The following is a 22,500-nucleotide window of genomic DNA, read 5'->3' as shown; positions in this document are numbered from 1 at the left end:
GTGGAGGGGAGGTGGAGGGGAGGAGGAGAGAGAGAACGCTACGCTGAGGGAACAGCTGAAGAACAGGTATGGAAGGAGGAGGGGAGGGGAGGGGAGGGGAGGAGGAGGTGGAGAGGAGGGGAGGAGGGGAGGAGGAGAGAGAGAACACTACACTGAGGGAACAGCTGAAGAACAGGTATGGAAGGAGGGAGGGAGGAGGAGGTGTTGGACACCTGCAATCACTGAAAGCTCTCCTCTCTTCTTTTCTCTCCTCTCTTCCACCCCCCATTCTCTCTCTCCCCCCACTCCTCTCCCCTCCTCCCCTATCCTCTCCCCTCTCCTCTCTTCTCATCTAGGTCCGGGCAAAAGGAGGAGAAGGAAGGACAGAAGAAGGAGGAGAGCGAGGAGCTCCAGAAGAAGAGAGAGAAGCAGATGGAAGAGGAGGCGCAAAGCCTGAAAGGAGAGGTGGAGAGACTGAGAGACGAGATGGAGAGAATGAGAGAGGTGCACAGACAGAAGGAGGCGCGGCATGAAGAGGAGATGAGAGAAGGGGATGCTCAAAAGGAGGAGGAGGAGGAGAAAAGGAGAGAGGAGGAGGAGAGGAGGAGAGAGGAGGAGGAGGAGAAGAGGAGAGGAGAGGTGGAGGAGACGAGGAGGGAGCACAGGAAGGAGATGCAGGGACTGGTGTCTGAGTACAGCACTGCTCAAACACACCTGCAGGCACGCATCGTAGCCCTGGAGACAGAGTGAGTAACACACACACCTGTGCACACACTCACACACACCAATCGCAAGCGCCCACACACATCATCATCACCACCTCACGCTCAATCCTTCGACAGCAGATTACACACAGATTATATTCATCTCAGATTAACCTGGCTGGGACTAACGTCAATACAATAGCATTGTAATGGCTTAGCTGTGAACCCTGGCACGTGTCTACAGTACCTCACTGAAGGCTGTGTGTGTGTGTGTGTGTGTGTGTGTGTGTGTGTGTGTGTGTGTGTGTGTGTGTGTGTGTGTGTGTGTGTGTTCAGACTGCGTGAGCGTGAGGAGAGATGCAGGAGGAGAGAGCCTCGTTGTGACGACCCACAGCTGGGGAGACTCCAGGAGAGACTCCAGGAGAGAGACCAGCTCATCAAACGCCTAGTGGTGAGACCACACACACACACACACACACACACACACACACACCCTCCGTAGCTGCTTGACAATATTAGTCATCGATTTATTTTCCCTCAAGGAAGAGCGACATCAACTGCAGCTTCATCCTCCTGTCGCCGGGGACAACGGCACCCTCAGGCTCCATGACAACGGCTCACGTCCAGGGACTGTCACACCAACCATGAGGGTGACACACGCGTTGTTTGGTTTTGTTGGGCTTCGCTGTATTCTGTTGAACATTCCCCTGTGTTGGTCTGTTGTCGTCTTGTGTTGAATAGCCAGTTTAATGAGGCTATCCTTTTTAAAACAAATAAAAAATAAAATATGTTTTTAGGGCATTTCTGCTTTATTGGGATAGAGACAGTAGAGGTTGACAGGAAGGATGGGTGAGAGAGAGGAGGGATGACATGCAAGATAGGTCGAGGGTCGGAATCGAACCAGGAACCTTGCGATTATGTGGTATGCGCATTAGTGTGCTACCGCACTTAGCGCCCAAGAGGCTATCCTATTGCTTTAAGGTTTTAGTAATGTTATGTGGAGGTTGTGTTCGTAACGTTGTAGTTGTGTAGCTACGTCAGGTTTCAGTAATGTTGTGTTGATGTTGTGCTGGTAACGTTTTTGTCGTGTAAGTCGGTAAGGTTTTCTGAATGTTGTGTTCATAATGTCGGGTGAACGTCGTTTGTGGGTTGCAGAGGAAGCGTCTGGAGGAGTCTCCGCCTCCTGTCACCGGTGTGCCCAACCTCAGCGCCTACGAGAGGAGTCTCCTCCTCCCCCACGACTCCTCCTCCCCCTCCCCCTTCCTCCCCAAGCATGCATCCTCTACTCTTCCCCACGCCTCCCCTTCCCTCCCTCACTCTCACCTCCCCTACGCCTCCTCCTCTCTCCCTCACAAGCACGCCTCCCCCCCTATCCTCCAACATTCCTCCCCCTCCCTCCCCCGTTCCTCTAGGACTCCCGTTATGGAGCACGGCCGCAGCCCCGCCTCCCGGACTTGTAGCCCCGCCTCCCGGACATGCAGCCCCGCCCCCCGGACATGCAGCCCCGCCTCCCGGACCTGCAGCCCCCTCCCTCCCGCTCCCACCACCCCCCTCCCCGTCTGCCCCTCCCCCCTGCCTGAGCACCGCCACGGGATTCGCTACGTCACGTCCCCCTCGCAGGAGCCCCGCCAACACCTGCATAGCCAACCAACCAGGTACCATCTATCAACCATCTATCTACCTCCCCACACCTCCCCACACCTCCCCACACCTCTCCACACCTCTCCACTTCCATGAGCAAAATCTTATTTGGCTCAAGTTTTCTTGGCCTTATACTGAGGACTGTGTGGTCTCGTGAGATAAGAAAAATAACGTTATATCATGAACCATACAGTCAACACTTAAGTCAACATTTGATGTCAACAATTAGCAGCAAAAATCCTGTAGCAATCCTGTCTTTAAGTAGAGGTAAGGGGAAGGGGTCGGTAAGGAATTGTGTGTATGGGGACCTTATTTAGTGCTATACAATTGCCTGAGTGATTGGGGACTAGGATTTAGGGCTCTGGTCAGAAGGCTCTATATGGGAAACAGAGCATCATTTGACCTCTTTTCATTTGTTTCCTGTGTATTTCAGAAGACCATATTTGGAGCAGCGGGGGAGTGGCTCCGGAACAGAGGGGCAGGACACACAGAGGCAGGAGTGGTTCACCAAATACTTCTCTTTCTGAGGAAATACACACACACCACACACACACACACACACGCACACACAGCAGCTGCAAGGACAAACAGTACGCCCCATAAACACACTCCATGGCCTCATTTACATTAGGTATATCCTCAAACAACACACACACACACACACACACTCATGTCACCAGCAATGCCATCTCACCAACATCGCCTCTAAGATCAACCAAAAAGTGCTTCACACACACACTTGCCTGACCTCTAACTACCTGCACACACACACACACACACACACACACACACACACACTTAATCTCTAGCCACCTGCTCTGAGTACCTGTGTGCTCGTACTCTCATGGAACACACACACACACACACACACACACACACAAACAGAGGAGACTGTCCATGCCAAAACCAAGCTTGTTCAATGCAAATGTATAATAATCAAATGATGTAATGGAATAAAATATTTTGTTTTATATGTAATTCTTTGTCATTCTCTGGGATGGCATAATGCAATATCAACAAGTTAGCCAGCTTCACAGGCTTCAGAGACAAACAACGTTTTATTGCATCTGTTCCTTTCAGGTTATGTCTATCAGCACCACCCACAGCTGCACTTGGGCCTCCACCTTTTTTACCATAATATTTCTAATAGACGTGATGAGACATAATCCAATGGGAGTCTAGAATAACTTGATTGAATAGTCCCGGTTTTCTCCAAAACATAGTGAAATGTTTGAGTTGTTAGGGTTAGGGTTTATAGATAGATAGATAGATAGATAGAACATTGAGTTGTTAGGGTTAGGGTTTATAGATAGATAGATAGATAGATAGAAAGAACATTGAGTTGTTAGGGTTAGGGTTTATAGATAGATAGATAGGGTCAGTTTTTGTCCCAGTGGTGTCTGAGATATCATGTGAACAGAGACAGATCCACAGTCCCCTCCCTGATGTCATCGAGGGGAACCCCCCATGCCGGAGTATTCCAAGTGTCTCGAATATTTAGGGGTTTTCTGATATGAAAAACTAGCTTCCTTTGGTAGCGTTCATCAAAAGTCAGCTGACGATGAAAGCGACTCATCAAGAAAGGCTGGAGAAACGACTCAAACAGAAATGGAAACTTCAAGAGAGACACTCAAAGCAACAGAAACAGAGTTGATCCGGTGCGTCTCTGGGACTTTTATTGAACACACTTGGTGGAGTTAACAGGTCACAACCTAATATAATACCTAATACACCATAACCCTTTACCCTTCTCTTCTTAGACACCGTACATTGAAGCACATCTGTTATACATACTATACTGTACTACCAATGTTAATACAAATAATTAAGTGACATTACTGACATAAAAATAGTGAATATAAAAAAAAAAAAAAACTCACTCAGACACACATGCACGCGCTTGCTCATTGAAACAGCCTAGACTGTTCCCCCCCCACACACACACACTCTCATTGAAACAGCCTAGACTGTTCCCCCCCCACACACACACACTCTCATTGAAACAGCCTAGACTGTTCCCCCCCCCACACACACACACACTCTCATTGAAACAGCCTAGACTGTTCCCCCCCCACACACACACACTCTCATTGAAACAGCCTAGACTGTTCCCCCCCCACACACACACACACTCTCATTGAAACAGCCTAGACTGTTCCCCCCCCACACACACACACTCTCATTGAAACAGCCTAGACTGTTCCCCACACACACACACACACACACACTCATTGAAACAGACTACACTGCTCCAACACGTGTGTGGCGGAGGTGTATTTCAGCAGGTTGTCGTGGAAGGCGGTGAGCTCCTCCCTGGCCTCCTTCACCCCCCTCCCCCCCCAGCTGCGGTACTTCATACACAGCAGCTTGGAACACAGGTAGTGGAGCCACAGGACGTTGGAGTGGGGCTGGTAGTCCCCCCAGCAGTTACTGTAGTGGGGGGGGGGGGGGGGAGAGACACGAGACACACACTTGGGTTATAATATATATATATAAACAAACACACATTTCTGTCACACATTCAATTCATCACCCACACACACACTGACCTGTTCTCCTGCCTCATCAGTCTGTAGATGTCAAACTGGTAGTCTCCCTGTCCCATGAACAGCTCGTCATCCTCCGAGATATCACACGACACCGTCAGACCGTCTATACACACACACACACACACACGTCAAAGCTCAACGTAATGAGAAAAGAAAGAGCAAAAAGGGAGGAGAGAGAGAGAGAGAGAGGGAGAGAGGGAAGACTGACCGATCTCCAGTCTGGAGAGAGAGTAATCAATGATGCGGACGTGCACCCCTCTGGTCTCGAGAGAGTGGGCCGTTCCGTCCAGCAGAAAGGTCCCCTCCTTCTCTTTAGTGGTCCTGACCAGCACGTTGCCCCAGTGCAGGTCCCTGGAGGGGACAAGACACACACACACGGTATCAGCTAGTATTCAGATACCAAAACACACGCACAACACAGAAAGAACCGGTTCCGAGTGTGTATATGTATCTGTGTGTCTGAGTGAGAGAGAGTGTGTGTGTGTGTGTGTGTGTGTGTACCTGTGCTCGAAGCGCAGCTCCTGTTCTGCCACGGCCAAAGCAGCGGTCACCTGGTGGAGAATACTCCTGGCTACGAACAGCGACTGCAGCTAGAGACCCCCCCGGCACACAGGAGAGGAAAGGGTTAACACATCACCACTGACCACCCCCCACTAACCCCTTATCAACCTCTTATTACACCCATGACCGTAACCCCTGAACCCGAAACACCTGGCTCACCTTCCCGTTCATGTTCTCCAGATCACTGCCCCCAAACTCAAACTCCAGGATCAGGAACAGCTGCTCCGCCTCAAAGAAATCTGACCACACAAGACAGACGGGTTAGATAAACAAACAGACAGGTTAGATAGATACAGAGTAAATAGACAGACAGACAAGTTATATACAGAGTTGACAGACAGGTTAGATACAGAGTTGACAGACAGACAGGTTAGATACAGAGTAAATAGACAAACAGAAATTCGGACAACACAATCCTTTCAGATGCTTGGAGCATTTGCTTGAGTCTTTGCACTTTTGGGACTATTCCATTGGTTTCTATTGTGCCAGGCAAACTCAATAAATCCCAACCCCCCGGTTTCTCTCCCTGCTTCTCTCACCTGGTCTGTCGTTCTCTGATCGTCTCTGGCGGTTGAAGGCGTCCCAGGCCTTCAGCAGCGCTGCAGGGTAGCCCCCCCGCACACAGTGGAGACTGGACACACCCACAACATATACATCACTATCAGAACACGGAACTGGAATACATGGAACTGGTACTGGACAGAAACCCAGAGGAACAGACACGAGGGAGATGAGAGAGAGAGAGATGGAGAGATGAAGAGCTACAGATAGGGGTTCTCTGATACACTGAAACACTCGCTTCCTTTGGTAGCGTTCATCAAAAGTCAGCTGACGATGAAAGCAGCTCATCATGAAAGGCTGGAGAAACGACTCGAATAGGAACGGAAACTTCAAGAGAGACACTCAGCACTCAGAGCAATAGAAACAGAGTTGATAGGGTGGGACTCCGGGACTTTTATTGAAGACTTTAGAGAAACGACAAGAGGGAGATATGAGAGAGAGAGAGAGAGAGAGGGATCGGACACACGCACGGAACAGAGAGAGAGAGAGAGAGAGTGTGTGTGTGTGTGTGTGTGTGGCCCTGTCTAGACACAACACCTTGCCAACTTGTGTACCGTGGATCTGAAAGTGTCTACCTGTTGAGTCCGATGAAGCCGTGGGTCTGGTTGTGCTGCTTTGTTTTCAGACTACTCAGCTCCCTGATGAAAACACACAGAAGCAGCATTAGACACACACGCACACGCGCACGCACAGAGAGAGAGAGAGAAAAGGTGGTGGGCGTACTTGGAGATGATCATCTCGTGGAGGATCTCTCTGAAGGTCTTCTGCTCCTCACCATTCACCCTTTCACTGCCCTCCACTGGGATGATCTACAGAGACAGTCACACACACACACCAACTTTGGTGAGAGTGGACAAAGTGCTTTCTTCAGCACTTTCTGGGTTTGTTTATGTGTGTGATGTTCACTGGTTGTGTGTGTGTGTGTGTGTGTGTGTGTGTGTTTGTGTGTATTCTGTCAGGTTCAAACAGGCCTCAGTGATCGGTTGTCTCCTGTCGCTGTCAGGTCTTGTTTATGATTGGCTTGCATGTTATTGCGCATATGTAAATGAGCACTGAAAGCGATGCGTCTCGGGAGAGTTGTTTTCACTCATTTTCCTTTCTACTACACACACACACACACACACACACACACACACACACACACACACACACACACACACACCTTCAGGGCGACGGTCTCTCCAGTGTGGTTGGTGGTAGAGAAGACTTCTCCGAAGGTGCCCTCCCCTATCTTCTTGCAGAGCTTCATGCGTTGCGGAGGGAGACACTCCTCCCAGGACACCGCCCCCTCCTGGCCACACTCTGCATACACCTTCTCTGCATCAGACAGCTCCTCCTCATCCTCCGCCTCACACACACTCTACAGGGGAAAGAGAGAGACACGCACACACACTTTATGAATTGGGTCCACAACAAATGACCTCTGGAGGTCATTGTGTGTGTGTGTGTGTGTGTGTGTGTGTGTGTACACGTACCAGAGGAGTGCTCTTCACCAGCTGTGAGGGGAGGTGCCGGGTGTGGGGCGTGGCAAACAGATCCTGACTGACGTCTGCTAGCCCCGCCCCTCTGGGCGTGGCCAGGAGGGAGGCGGGGAGCCTCTTCGTCTGAGGGGTGAGGAACACTGGAGGGGAGGGAGGGAGAGAGAGAGAGAGAGAGAGAGAGAGAGAGAGAGGGAGGAAGAGAGAGAGGTCAAAGATAAAACACTGAATATAACCAAGTACAGTCCACTCATATTCAGCAGCTCTCGAGGACGAGACAACCGTTTTCTCTCTGCTCTGTTTGTCCCTGCACTGTGGCCGTAGGGGGGGGTACCTTTGGACTTCCTGTGTATGGAGAGGGCAGCCTTGAGGCGGCTCCAGGTGTGTGTGTCGCCGGGTGTGAGGTTCGCCAGCACAGAGGACAGGTTGAGGCGACCGACGCGGACGGGTGTACCCAGCATGGCACCCGGGCCCAACAGCCAGCTCTCCATCCCCACCTACAGGCAGGCAGGGGAGCAACAACATCAGTCACACATTAGTGTGTGTGCGTGTGTGTGTGTGTGAGTGAGAGAGAGAGAAATGCCAGAAAGAGTGTCTCCCAGGTGTGTAAGAGTGTCCCAGGTGTGTGACTAAACACCTGTGTGTGTGTGTGTGAGAGAGAGAGAGAGAGAGAGACAAACAGAACTGTCAAAAAGAGTGTCCCAGGTGTGTAAATGTGACAATTCAGATGTAACACCTGTGTGTGTGTATGTGTGTGAACACGTGTACCCACCTTGGCCTGTGTGTGTTGTGCTGCCAGCAGCTCGACGATGCTGCAGTCCCCTGCACCGCCACCGCGGGGCGCTCTCTGGCTGGGGAGGAGGGAGCTGGTTGTGTGTGTACTGGAGGGGGGTCCCTCTCTCCGGCCCCACCGGCTCACACTCACGCCGCTCACACACGCCTTCCGGGTGGTCCTCGGTCGGTCCCCGGACACACTCCTACGCTTCCTCTCCTTGGGGGGGCCAGCGACGGCCTTCTTTCTTTTGGGAATGTCGTTGGGAATGGGAATGTCGTTGGGAATGGGAATGTTGTCGGGAACGCCGTCTTGGCCAGGCTTGTCTGTCGGAATGAGCGTTCTTCTCTGTTTTTTGGGAGTGATCAGTGACCGCCCGCTGTCGATAGACTGGTCGCTGTTGACCGCGTGGTCCTTAGGTTCGACGCTGTTTGCTGACGGCGCGCGGTTGATGGATTGACCGCTATCGTCTGAGCGGGTGCGGTCGAGGGAGGAGGAGTTGTTGTTGTTTGTGGTGACCTGGTGTGGTTGAGTTGTGTTTAGTATTTCCACCTTCTCCAACCTGACCGTGCAGTGCTTGGTGAGACAGGACTCCTTCAACTTCGTTCCCAGGTAGACAGGCACCTCCTCGTCGCTGGGCCCAGTGGACAGAGTGTGGTCGATGGATTGACCGTTGTTCACTGACCGCGTGTGGTCAATGGAATGGCCGCTATTGACTGACCACGTGCGGTTGATGGACGGAACACTGTTCACTGACTGTATGTGGTCAAGACAAGAGGAGTATGTGGTGTCCCCGTGTGGTTGAGTTGCGGTCAGTATGTCCGCTCTCTCCAACCTAACCACACAGAGCTTGGTCAGACACCTCTGTTTCACTGCCTCTGCCAACCACTCCTGACCCCCTGCTGCTGACACAAAATGGCCGCTGTCCTCAGTTTCCTCCCCGACCCTGTCTGGGGCAGTCTGATCATAAGCAGCTGGAGAGAGCAGCTCCAGACTCAACTGATCAACACTGCTACTTTGGATCTGGGAGTCTCCATTTTGGCTCAGGGCTCCTCTATTTCGGCTCCTGCTGCTTCTCTGTCTGCCTGTTGTCTCACCGCAGTTTCCTCCCTCTGCTTCTCCCGGCCCCTCACCCAGGGCAGAGAGCTGCCGTACCCCAGGACTGGGCTCTCTGAGCGGGGCAGGTATAGCAGGAGAGAGGGGGTCCTCCGGTAGGTCAATCTTAGTCCCCTCCTGGGTCGTACTGAGGCTGACGATGTCAGAGTCCAAGTCAGAGAGGAGACGTGGCCTGGCGAAGGGGCGGGAGGAGGGCGTGGAGGAGCAGAGGGGTTTCCCGGAGCAGGGTCCAAGGCTCCGGTCGGTGGACTCGTTGAGAGAGATCTCTCTGAGGAACATGTTGTGGGTCACCACGCTGGTGTTCCCCAGCTCAGCCAATGAGGTCTCAGTGCTGGGGATCGGTAAGCGGCGTCTCCGTGTGGCCGGGCGAGGTACCACACGCACACCCCCGCCTCCCTGGATAAAGTCATCCGAGGAGTTGAGGCTGTGGCGGGGCATCAGGACCTAGAGGAGCCACAGGTAGAACAACAACGACACACAACAACAGCTGGGTGAGGATCACATTGTCCTTAGTCCTTTTGACTGGATGTTCACCATTGATTTGTCTCGCTATCTTTCCACCTATTTTCCAGACTTTTCTGCCTTTCTGAGAAGCTCATTGTGTTACCTTCATGTATGAAATGTGCTTTGTAGAAATAAAGTTTGATTTGATTTGTTAAAAGCCCTGATTACCATGACCCCATGGTTAGTACTATCTGTACTACTACTAGCAAAGGCCATCGGAGAGGAGTGTGTGTGGTTTGGATTAGAATGGGGCCTCAGGTGAAGGTTGTTGGTTTGGACTGGAACAGGGCCATGGGTGGGGAGTGTGTGTGGTCTGGATTGGAACAGGGCCTTACGGTGAGTCTGTTTTTGGAGGCTTTGGGTTTGGTCGGAGCCCGTCTCCTGCGGTTGGTGACGAATCGGCCCAAGGGGGCGGCACTGAAAGAGGAAAGAGGGAGTGAGGGGAGGGGAGAGAGAGAGAAAACATGTTAAGAGTAGGTGAACACCAAACTGCTCACATTCAGCCTGCCTCATCCTTACTGAACGTTAAACACATTCAAGTTCTCTGGGAAAAAATTGTTCAAACCTGCCGCAAGTAGTACAGACTTGCCCAGGGGTGCATTTGCTCGCTCTTAGGATGGTGCTCAACTGTGTTTTTACTTTGTAATAAGTGTTAAAAAAATAAAAAAAATATACAGATGTTATCTACATATATAAGAGGCTCTGTAGCTCCCACTGCATATGATTGATTGCCTGCTTACTCTGCGTGATCCTTCTGCTGAGCGGTGGAGGACCTGCGGCGTTTGGGGGCGCTGTTCTGTTGTCTGGTGGCCGTGGACTCTCCTTCGCTCTCGCTGGTGCTCAGAGCGCGCTGGGCCTTCCTCCCGGACCGCTTCAACACGGGCCGAGAGACCGGGTTACCCTTCCTGTTAACACACACACACACACACACACACACACATAAATCCCCCAACCTGTGTTGTGTGGCAATAAAACAGATCTTGTAGTGGTCTGGTGTGGTCCAGTGGTCCACTACTATAGCCTACAGTGCACACCTATGTCCATGTCAGCATGGATTCAAATCCAGCCCATACCCTGCTGACATACCCTCTCCTCCTTGCTTTCATGTCTCTCTCAATCCAATAAACTAATATTTAAAAAATTCTAAGAATACTAATACTAATAATACAGGATGTTGTAACTTTGTAACTGACCTGGTTGTGTTGCTCTGCAGCTGCTGCCGGTTGTGAGGAGGAAGAGGAGGAGGGATGAAGACATTCTCCTCATCACTGTCCTTCTCCTTCAGGCGGCCCAGGGCTTTACTCTTGGCCGGCCGCGCCCACCTGCTGCTGGCCACACTCTTCTTCTTCCTGGGGACGACGACGATGTAGGGAGAAGAGGAGGGAGGGGGAGAGAGAGAGGGGGGGGGGGAAGAAAGAGAGATAAAGACACTAGTATAACTATCCATTCCAATCAGTTGCTGCCTCAAATATGACATATACTGAATTCACCAAAATGAGCTGTGCATGGAAACAACGTTGGTGCGTCACGTGTCGTCTCGTCTCCTTCTCTCCTCCATCTGCTCTGATGTTCACCTGTCCAGGTGGTTTACAAGCACCTGGTAGCTCGGCAACCGATCCACTGTTTTCAGATCAGTGCAGACGCAGAAGAGAGGATTGAGAGGCACACAGAAGCCCACTCCTGCCTACCTCTTCTCCGCGGGTTCCGGGCTGGTCGGCTCCGCGAAGGAGAGGTCGGAGGAAGAGGTGGTTGCAAAGACCAGTTTTCTGTTATCAGGCGAGAGCCACGCGTCAAGTTTACGTCTGTGTTTGCCGTAAGTCTTCATAAACAACGGTCTCCCCATTCTGTTCATCTTCAGCTAACGGTTTGCGGTTGTTGATCACCTAGGAGAGTGAGAAACGCAGGTCTCAGACACGGAGCCGACTGGTACAGGACAAACGAAACAAGAGATCGGGATGGGACAGACAGACAGCTCGCTAAAAGTTCATCATCGGAAAATCTTGGCTCATGTCTGCAGGGCAGCTAAGAAAACACAATCGATGAACAAGATAGAAACTGCTCGAATTACGGTAATGCCATACGTTGGCATACTATTGTGGCCAGGACGTTAGACCTGCCTCGTAAAAGTGTTAAAGGATAAAGATGGAACAGTCTTGTCTCCTCCCTTATATCCTGCTTGACAGCTGTGGAAACAAGCTAAGTTTAGCTCGCTAGCTAACCGAGCAAAGTCAGTAGATGTGGCACTACTCACCGAATTCGAACATTCATATGTACTTCTCCGTTATCACAGTTGTAATCATACAATCATAAACACGTTATTGTTACTCGGCGAAGAATAAATCGTCCAATGAGTATTTCGCTCGTAAACTAGCCTCGACGAAACCTGAACCCCGCTCCCCGTTCAAAATCTCCACCCGAGCTGATTGGACAAAACCTCAGGCGGAAAGCTGCACAGCGCCGCCTGTGGACTTGGAGTCTAAACTGCTCCATTTGATCATAATTCTCAAGCCTCGCATTTCAACCCGCTCACACGCCACACCTTGTATTTCTCACGCAGAGAAATTACCAGGATAACGCCGCTATTTTTTATAACAGTGGAACAGGTAGGAATCAAGTGGGTTCCCCGTACAGTTCAGGAGGCGCCTGCCACTCACCAGCTAATCAAATAAAAAGAATATAGTTACCGAACAGCCAATCAAAAAATAGCATTGCTGTATCCGGGTAAGATTTAGATATTCCCGCACACAGGTGTCAAACTCATTCCATGGAGGGCCGAGTGTCAGCAGGTTTTTGGTTTTTCCTTTCAATTAAGACCTTGTCAACCAGGTGAGGGGAGTTCCATACTAATTAGTGACCTTAATTCATCAATGAAGTAGACGGGAAGAGCAAAAACCTGTAGACACTCGGCCCTCCATGGAATGAGTTTGACACCTGTGCGAAAACAACGTTACTTTCTGATTCCAACGAGGACAATGACATTGATTCACGCGCTCGCTGAAGCAGCTACAGACTGATCGACGTGGGAGAAGACTATATCATATGAGACCATATCCTATGAAGACCATATCATATGAGTACAGTAAGTCATCTCATCATTTGATTTCCGTTGCTGGGGAATATTGTGTCCAGGCAGCTGGTAATCAGTAATGTTAGCTAACAGTTTGACCAGAGTGTGTGAACTAGCCTAGCTAGCCAGTTGAATCCCTGCTAATTTCAGCAGCTATACTGACACTTGTTTTTTAGTCTTAGTTCAGGACCCATTATTCACAAAGCTTTTCTCTTAGGCCAAAGATGTCAGGGAAGAGGCAAATGAGCATTCTTTCATGCTTCGCTCTGAAGGATCAGCTCCCTAAAAAGGTGGCCAGGTCAGAGGAGGAGACTGTGGAGAAGGCAGTAGTGGAGGCAGTAGATGAGGCAGTAGATGAGGCAGTGGAGGACACTGTGGAGGAGGCAGTGGAGGAGACAGCTAGGGTGTCAGTAGAGGATGAGTCAGTGGAAGAGACTGGAGGACACCATAGATGAGACAGTGGAGAAGCCACTGGAAACAGGGAAAAAGAGAGGATTAAGTGGAGCAGCCACCTGTAGGTGTTTCTTTAAGAAGGAATGGTCAACCCGATGACCACCAGTGAGTGTACAAGAGGCCAAGGTACATAGCACAGGAAAACCAAATGGCTGGTGGCAATGTTTGATGAATTGCATTTTCCTTCAAATTGTTGGTTATATTACCATGAAAACTTATCTAATGTTTATGATTATTTAATCAATTGTTTCTATTGCAGACCAGGAGAGCTGAGGTGAAGGCATCACCCATCATGACAGTTAAAATGGCTGGTCTGGAACCACAGTGTTTCAAATGGGAGCCACCAACCCCCGTGCTGAAGGCCTCAAAACATGCCACCAACACCTACAATGAACAACACCTGCACTAAGAAATGCTGAATTAAATAAATATTTTTATTTGTATGAATTTGTGTGTCATTTATCAGATCAGACCCCCGTCCCCACCCCAACCAAACCCCCGCCGCTGCTGACAAAATCTCACTCGGAACTCAGTTCAAAACTTGAGAGCCCTGTGATATTCAACTTGATTTAAGTGTAGACCTGGTCCTCTGTGGCTCAGTGTGGTCCTCTGTGACTCAGTTGGTAGAGCATGGCGCTAACAACACTTAGGCTGTGGGTTTGATTCCTGCTGGGACCATATATACTGAAATGTACGCACTCACTGCAATGTAAGTCGCTTTGGATAAAAGTGTCAGCTAAATGGCATATTATATTATAGATGCTGTTACATAACTAATAATGTTAAATATGTCAATGACTAGTGTCAATACTATCAATATTATAAACATATGGATTCCCCATGTAAAAGTAGTGACAATGCACCACCACTAGGAGTCTTCATTGAGCCAGTCATGAGGGAGGGAGAGAGATGGAGGAAGATGGTGGTGGGAGTGGGAGTGGGGTTGTCGGACAAAAAAAGATTAATAAAAGTATACTGTTTTTTATTGTGTTTATATTGTTGTTTTGCAGTATTCACTGTTAAAAACAGTCTAAAATAATTGTCCAAATGTCATGGTCCTGGAGATTGGGGTCTTTGGCAAGTCGGTCCAGAGGGGTGTTCCCGGATGTGGAGAGGGGGCGGGGCTTGATTACTGCAGCCAGGGGTGGAGCAGCATTCCCTCCAGAGTGGGCCGTCCTCTGGGACGCTTTGCCAGACACCTCCTCAGCAGATCCTGACAGTCTGGAGAGAGATGGGTGTGTGTGTGTGTGTGGGGGGGGGGGTTAGTAAATATTGACTCTCGTAAGTAGCCCTCAGGATTTGGATTGCACTACCATGAGAGTCTCAAACGCACGCAGTGATAAGCCAAAGGAGATGATGATATTAAGTGTGTGTGTGTGTGTGTGTGTGTGACAAATGTGTCTGTCTGTGTGTGTGTGTGTGTGTGTGTGTGTGTGTGACAAATGTGTGTGTGTGTGTGACAAATGTGTCTGTGTGTGTGTATGTCTGTCTGTGTGTGTGTGTGTGTGTGTGTGTGTCTTACATCTAGACAACTCATCCTTGATGTAGGGCTCTTCGCTGATGATCTCCCTGCGTGTGTTGAAGGGGTGGTCTCCACACACCATGTCATACAGCAGGACCCCCAGCTGCCACACTGTGGAGGGCATCGCCTGGTAGGACCCATGCAGGTACCACTCTGGAGGGGTGTACTGGGTAGTGCCTAACACACACACACACACACACACACACACACACACACACACACACACACACATATTTGATGATGCACAGACATCATCTAGCAGTGCTGTAGAAAGGAGGTATGAGTGGATGAGAGTGACAGAGCAGTACCGTAGAACTCAGTGTAGGATCCCTTACGCAGAACGCACCCGCAGCCAAAGTCTAGAACCCTGAGGCGCAGGGAACCGGGACCGGAACCGGAACTGGTTTCTACCAGAACGTTCTCTGGTTTAATGTCCCGGTGCAGAACCCCTTTAGAGTGGACCTCCTTCATCGCCATGACGAGCTGTCTCAGAAACATCTAGGGAAAGGGGGGAGGGAGAGGGAAAGATGGAAGGAGGGAGGGGGGAGAGGGAGAGAGAGAGAGGGGGAGGGAGAGAGGGAGAGGGAGGGAGGGTGTGGTGGTTAGTAAATATTGACTCTTGTAAGTAGCCCTCAGCATTTGGATTGCACTACCATGAGAGTCTCAAACGCACACACTCTCTCTCCTTCTCTCTCTCTGTTCATCTCTCTCTCCATCTCTCTCTCTCTCATACACACACGTTCTCTCTCTCCTTATCTGTCTCTGTTCATCTCTCTCTCTCCGTCTCTCTCTGTATATATCTCTCTCACGCACACACACACACACACATTCTCTCTCTCCTTATCTGTCTCTGTTCATCTCTCTCTCCATCTCTCCCTGTTTATCTCTCTCACGCACACACACACACACACATTCTCTCTCTCCTTATCTGTCTCTGTTCATCTCTCTCTCCATCTCTCCCTGTTTATCTCTCTCTAACTCTCTTGCTCTGTCTCTCTCTCTCTCTCACACACACACAGACACGCTCTCTCTCTCTCTCTCTATCTCTCATGCTCTGTCTCTCTCACACACGCATGCACACACACACACACACACACACACACACAGGCTGACCTTGGCCTCGTCCTCCTGCAGGTAACCCCCCCTCTCGTGGATGTAGTCAAACAGGTCCATGGAAGGTACCGGTCTCTCCAGAACCAGGATGAGCTCCTGATCCAGTTCATACCAGTCCAGCAGAGCCACGGCAGCGCGGGGGGCCTCCCTCTCCTCCTCACCCTTCCTCCCGGCCTCCCTCCTGCCCTCACCCCCTCCCACTATCAGCAGCAGTACCACCTCCAGTGGAACCTCACTCAGCTCCCCATCCAGAGCCTGCAACACAGACACAGCACCGCATCATAGATGACATAGGACTACTGTATCCTGCACCAGATGACATAGGACTACTCTGACCTGTACCAGACGACATAGAACTACTCTGACCTGTACCAGACGACATAGGACTACTCTGACCTGTACCAGATGACATAGGACTACTCTGACCTGTACCAGATGACATAGGACTACTCTGACCTGTACCAGATGACATAGGACTACTCTGACCTGCACCAGATGACATAGGACTACCAGACTACAGAGACTGCACCAGACTACATAGAGACTGCATCAGACTACATAGAGACTACTATAAACTACACCAGACTACATTAGACTTCACCAGACGACATTAAACTACACTAGTGAGTTTTATTTCAGGTTATGCTTATGTAACAACTACATTGGACTACATAAAGACTGCACCAGACTACATAAAACTACATTAGACTACATAAAACGACATTAGACTACATAAAGACTACACTGGACCACATAAAGATTGCAGCAGACTACATGGAACTACATTAGACTACAGAAAGACTGCACTAGACCACATCAGACTATATAGCAACTACATTAGCCTACATAAAGACTACACCAGGCTACATTAGCCTACATAAAGACTACACCAGGCTACATTAGCCTACATAAAAACTGCACCAGGCTACATGAGCCTACATTAGCCTACATAAAGACTGCACCAGACCACATTAGCCTCCATTACACTTCACTTGGTCAGTCCCTTTCTGTTTTGTTACAGTGTCATTTGAGTGGTCCTCCACCAGGGGAGGCTGTTGGAGGCAGAACTGTTTGATACCATTCCTCATTCCATTCAATGCATTACGAGCCAGTCCTCTGATTTCTACCTCCAACAGCCTCCCCTGTCCTACACCCTGTGTCACTCTGAATTACTTTGACTTGAATTGACAAACCATGTGTTTTATATGGAAAATACGGGTGTGAGGGTGTTTAGAAAATATAATTTTTTGATCTGTGGTGAGTTCGGGCTGAGGTGGAAGAATGACACACTCACCACTGGTGTGCCTGCTATTTTGGCCATGGGGACATGTTTGATTGCCACCTGCATTAGGAGAATCACATACACACTATTATACAAGGTGACTTTAGTTTTAATCAATTGACACATTGAACTGACATTATTTTCAGAGGGTCTGGCCGTGTGTGCGTGTTTGTTTGTGCATGCACCTGTGTGTGTGTGTGTGCGTGCAGGTGCGTGTGTGTGTGTGTTGTAAGTCTCACGGGCACGTTGTCCTCTCTGCGGTAGCCAGCGTAGACCGTCCCGTAGCCACCTCTGCCCAGACAGCCCAGCTCCACAAACCTCTCCTCAAACACCGCTGGGATACACAAACACATCTTTCGATCTACCTACCTAGCTACCTAGCTAACTATCCATCTATCTACCTGTCAGTGTTGGGGAGTAGTTCCACTACATGTAGTTCAACTATTAATTTAACTACATTTTGCTATAGCTAGGTGGTAGTTGAACTAAATTCAAATCTTAGTAGTGTCAAGTAGTTAACTAAGTAGTAGTGGTAGTTAACTAAGTAGTAGTAGTAGTTAACTAAGTAGTAGTTTGCAACTAAGTAGTAGTGGTAGTTAACTAAGTAGTAGTTAGAGACTATGTAGTAGTAGTAGTTAACTAAGTAGTAGTTAGACACTAGTAGTTAACTACTTTTTTTGCCACGTAGCGGTGTAGCGAACTACTGTCACTACACTGTTTACAGTGTCCCTGCCTGCTTAATGTGAGCAACACTTCGATGTTGGGAACGATCAGTCAAAACATAAAGTCATTATCCAACTGTAACCGAGTTCAGATGGTAAAGTCATCTTTTCGAGAACTTTTCCATTTTCGGAGGAGACGGTCACGTGTCAAAGGTCGCAGGTTCGAGGCTCGGTCGAATTGCGGGGCTGTTTGCAACAACTTGACGTCTGTTTCACAAGTAACAGGGTCTAGTCCTACAAATACTGATTCTTTAAATTCAACACATGACCCTGTCTGCGTCATGTGAGCAGCATTTCAGTGTCTGGTAAGGACAACATTTGTTATTGGCCTAGAAACATGTTCTACAAGTGTTTCAACGATTATAATAAATTACACATCCTGTTAACATTCGACCCCAGAGTGATCTGTTCTTGCAGTCATGTTTAACCCTAACCCTAACCCTAAATTGTGTATTATTTCATGGAGTAGTTTTGAAGTATCTTGTTCTCTCAAGGATAGCTTTGGTGTAGTAACTTCTTCAATTGTAAAGTAATTGGTCATTTGGTTAATTACATTTTCTGAGTAGCTTCCCCAACACTGCTACCTATCTCTTTCTGTCTATATATCTAACTGTCTATCTGTCTGTCCATCTATCAATCTATCTCTGTCTGTCTTTCTGTCCATCAGTCCGTCTGTCTGTCTATGTATTAATGTTTGTATCGATCTATCTATCGATATATGTATCTATCCATCTATCTATCTATCTATCTATCTATCTATCTATCTATCTCTCTGACCTCTGTTGTGTGTGAGTGCTGCAGCCTGTAGCGTGTTGGCAAGGCTGTATTCTCCCTGAGGGTCCATAATGGAGGATGAGGACGAGTTGTCTGCAAAGGACAGGGCCTCTAACGACTCCCCCGAAACCTCTTCCTCCACCACCTCCTCCTCCTCCTCCTCCTCATGCCTCCTCTCCCTCCTCTTCCTCTCCCCTCCTCCGCTCCTCTCAGGGCTGCTCCTGCTGCCCTTCCTCTTGTTCCTCCTCCTCCTCCTCTCTCCTCTCTCCTCCTCTGGGGAGAGTTTGCTGGGTCCCTCGCTTGGGCCTCTGTCATTGGTCAGTCTGTGGCTGGTGTGAGTGCCTTACAGGGTTCAAGGGCATCGGAACCTTCTTAAAACATCAGAACCAATCCTCTGTGCATTGCATCTATTTCTCAGTGAACTACACACATTTTACACGCATTTTGCACGCACGCACGCACACACACACATACACACACACACAGGACTGGTGCAAGACCAGCAGACCTTTTGCTACTCCAGTACCGAAGAGATGATCACACACTGTTAATAGGTGGGTTATAACTGTTTATAACTGATTCAAAGACTCCAACCAATAAAATAATAGTAAGCTAAAACCAATAATTTCGCGATTTTTCTAATCTGTCAATAAAACATGAACATTCATAGTAGGCTGGGCCTACGGACACACACGTTGTCATACTCACTGAGATTCGATCCAGATGTGAGCGAGCGCACCGATTTGCATGCCATGGTGGGAGAAAAAAAAATCAACCAACGTGTCAAAGATATTCGATCAAATCAATACCTCATCGTTTGATGACTTGAAATGTATTCCTCAAACCAGAAAAGCAAACAGTGAAGTTGCCATGTGTGTCGAGCACAGCCCGCCACAGTGACTTTGGAATGACACTGGAGTGTGATGGTCAGCGGAATGCCGAGCTTCTATTTGTGGTGACGGTGTGTCACAACAGTGAGAGGACGGCCGTTGTGTCATCATAAGACCATGAGAATGTTCACAGACAGACTACACTAATGCGTCAGGTGTGCTAAGAAACTGTTTTCCAGCTGTTCTTCTTTTTCACCAGAGATCTTATGACTTGGTAGAACATGGCGCTAACAACGCTTAGGTTGTGGGTTTGATTCCTGCTGGGATCATATATACTGAAATGTACGCACTCACTGCAATGTAAGTCGCTTTGGATAAAAGCGTCAGCTAAACGGCATATATTATTATCCAGACACGCAACACAATGGACACCCATCAGCCAAATAAAACAAGTGCACAGGTTGTTCTAACTTCTGCCAATTTCATGTGTTAACATCACGACCGATTTCAAGGGGCGGAATATCCCTCTGCAATATCTCTTTTCCCTCCCCACACTGACGCATTGGGTCTCTGGCGGTACCATTGTATCGCCGTAGGGCCTAATTGATGGCAAAGACCGTTCTTTTTTTTTTTTTTTGGTCAGAGGAAAACTATTTCCCGAGGCGAGCGCTGTGATTGGTCGGTTCGCTTCCGGTGCTACGCAAGCTTTGCTCCTCCTGGCTGGATCTGGAAAGGCAGCAGCGGCATCTGGGGAGGAGAAGAGAAGAGAAGAGAAGAGAAGGGAAGAGAAGCAGGAGAGAACGGGAGAGAGAAGAGAGAGAAAAAAGAAACGCAGCAAGGACCTGAAGACTACGCGAGGTGAGTAGTGCGGTATGCCAAGAATTGCCGCGTGAATACGGGACCGGGTTGTCAATGGTGTTAACAGTTCCAGTAGATACCCCAAGCGTCAACGATTCCAATTATTCAGCGTGAGTAACTTTTTGCGTCTTCTTTTTGGCTGACGCGTTGGTTCGGGGGGGGTGTATTCGTTGTGTGTTGCAAAGTCGGGGGAAGGTAGGTGGGGGCGGAGGGGGATGTGGGGAGGGGGGGGGGGAGAAGCGGAGGGGTTTGCGGTTGCGGCGACGGATGGGCTCTACGCCGAACCGCTGTTGGTGCTGAATTCAGCGACTTCACCTTCTCCTCCTCCTCCTCCTCCTCCTCATTCTTCTTCGGAAACTGTCGACACTCAACGGGGCTACATCGCTAACGCGAAGGGTAGTCAGTGTATACATTGTATCAGAAAGCAACATTGCAAAACATGCGTCTGCTTTGCAGCCACTGTAGTCAAACACTGGCCGCCGGGGACGTAAACAATCGGAGTTTGGGGGGCTTGGGAACTGAAGCACATGGCAAAACCTAAGTCAATAAGCGGTGTTGTTTCCTAAAGCTTCGTGACAATAAGCTCATCTACGTTATTTTTAGGCTCTTAAACTGTCTTGAGATATGACAGTTCATGTGACTATGAGACTATAAGACCCAGAATAGCCTAGCCAAGGAAAAGATGCTGCATGGGAATATAGGCATTGTGGCCCACGTTCCTGTCCAGAATAGACGTTTTCATGCTCCAGTTTCGAGTGCCTAAATGATACTCATTTATTGATAAGGCTGTAACCAAACGAAACCCACGGCAGGATTCTCTCTGACGCTGAGAACAGAACAGAGCAGCCCCCCCCCCCCCCCCCCGGCCGACATATTTCCATCCCTGGCTGCAGTCTACATCTCAATATTCCCCCGGCGACGTTAGAAGCCAGCACGGCCTGCACGGTGCTGCGTTCTCCGCTGTTCTGCTCGTCGCAGCAGCTGTAGCTCTCTGGTCCAAAAGCCGAGGAGCAACTCGCACTGTTTTTCGGGTGTTATTGTTGTAAAAGACCGCTAGCATTCTATGGGCTATTCTCCTGACTTGTGTCTTCCTTTTCCCTGCGGTAGGCCATATACCCGAGGGCTGTGCAGGGCCGGAGGGTTGGTTGGTGCTGTCTTGCTGGTGGTACTGCTTGTAGCCTAATCGTTTCCAGGCTTGTTGGGGTAATTTCTGCCGGAGCCGAGATAATAGCCTTGTTTGTTTTATACAAACATGGAGGCACTTAATTGCCTGTTTATGTTTCAGGATTTGGGGATCTTAAAAATCAGGAGAATTATTCCCGTGAATAACTTTCCTGTTTTCTTGTTTTTTTTTTGGACAGGCTAGATTTGAATCGATGATGTTCTGATGTGTCCAATAGCCCTAAACATTCAGTGTGTCTGAGAGAGGGAGAGAGACTCAACGTGACAACTGAAGTAAAAGTAGGCGTCCATGGAAGGCCTATAGATTCTGTATTGTCTCTGAAAAGGGTATAAAAGGGTATACAAGGGTATCGTGTAATAACAACTCAACATGTGAGTTTTATGAGTAACCAAGACGTCGAGATGAGACCCTGTCGTCAATGACAACAACGTGTTACCGTTGGGTCTCAGTGTTATGGCTGCTGATTTTGGAGTATGCCACTGGATTCTCTCTTTCTCTCTCTCTCTTTTGAGTGTGTGTGTGTGTGTGCACACTGTGGTGTGAATTAGCACTGGGATACAGTTCAGAAAGAATTGGTTGAAACTTGAAATGGTGCACTGTCATTCTCTCTGCCTCTGTCGCTCCCTCCCTCTCCTCTGCCTCCTGTTCCAGGACCTTCCCCTGGATTTTGGCTCTGTTTCTGTCCAGTCCATGGACGGCCTGCTGTGTGTGTGTGTGTGTGTGTGTGTGTGTGTGTGTGTGTGTGTGTGTGTGTGTGTGTGTGTGTGTGTGTGTGTGTGTGTGTGTGTGTGTGTGTGTGTGTGTGTAGTCTGGGAACATGATGTCATTACT

At 49.2% G+C, this 22,500-nt stretch overlaps 4 protein-coding genes across 4 annotated transcripts in view; 2 read left to right on the top strand and 2 right to left on the bottom strand.

Annotated features, from left to right (window-relative positions):
• Positions 1-2,851, top strand: part of fam184b (family with sequence similarity 184 member B) — a gene marked incomplete at both ends in the record, with an annotated part of 13,614 nt that extends 10,763 nt beyond the window's left edge. Inside the window, 6 exon segments of the mRNA XM_083692859.1 lie at positions 19-66; positions 336-725; positions 1,020-1,134; positions 1,226-1,333; positions 1,839-2,338; positions 2,758-2,851. Of these exon segments, the coding sequence (XP_083548985.1) occupies positions 19-66; positions 336-725; positions 1,020-1,134; positions 1,226-1,333; positions 1,839-2,338; positions 2,758-2,851 (1,255 nt within the window).
• Positions 2,852-4,552: 1,701 nt separating this feature from the next.
• Positions 4,553-12,252, bottom strand: haspin (histone H3 associated protein kinase; the record flags this gene model as incomplete). The annotated part of the gene is made up of 17 exons (XM_083692858.1): positions 12,117-12,252; positions 11,554-11,748; positions 11,059-11,214; positions 10,606-10,770; positions 10,201-10,282; positions 8,246-9,805; positions 7,808-7,970; positions 7,471-7,616; positions 7,158-7,355; positions 6,719-6,804; positions 6,571-6,633; positions 5,974-6,065; positions 5,594-5,673; positions 5,375-5,463; positions 5,082-5,224; positions 4,874-4,976; positions 4,553-4,754 (listed from the first exon to the last, which is right to left on the bottom strand). The coding sequence occupies exons 2-17, from the start codon at positions 11,715-11,717 to the stop codon at positions 4,553-4,555; spliced, it is 3,492 nt and encodes a 1,163-aa protein (XP_083548984.1). The 5' UTR covers positions 11,718-11,748; positions 12,117-12,252.
• LOC310821015 (serine/threonine-protein kinase pim-2-like) lies at positions 11,720-17,655 on the bottom strand (the record flags this gene model as incomplete). Its single annotated transcript, XM_083692857.1, has 6 exons — positions 11,720-11,748; positions 14,908-15,084; positions 15,216-15,405; positions 16,021-16,275; positions 17,315-17,362; positions 17,542-17,655. 6 exons carry the CDS (start codon positions 17,653-17,655, stop codon positions 11,720-11,722), a joined length of 813 nt encoding a protein of 270 aa, XP_083548983.1.
• A 2,729-nt stretch (positions 17,656-20,384) lies between these two features.
• LOC310821199 (amyloid beta precursor protein binding family B member 2-like) overlaps positions 20,385-22,500 on the top strand; it is a 40,248-nt gene continuing 38,132 nt past the window's right edge. The window contains 1 exon segment of the mRNA XM_083693148.1: positions 20,385-20,486. The gene's annotated coding sequence lies outside the window, so the exon portion shown is untranslated.

Source organism: Argentina silus, assembly GCF_951799395.1.
Source record: "Argentina silus genome assembly, chromosome: 21".
Lineage (NCBI taxonomy): Eukaryota > Metazoa > Chordata > Actinopteri > Argentiniformes > Argentinidae > Argentina > Argentina silus.
The sequence above is the reverse complement of the archived record's forward strand: the minus strand, read 5'-3'. Positions and strand labels throughout refer to the sequence as shown.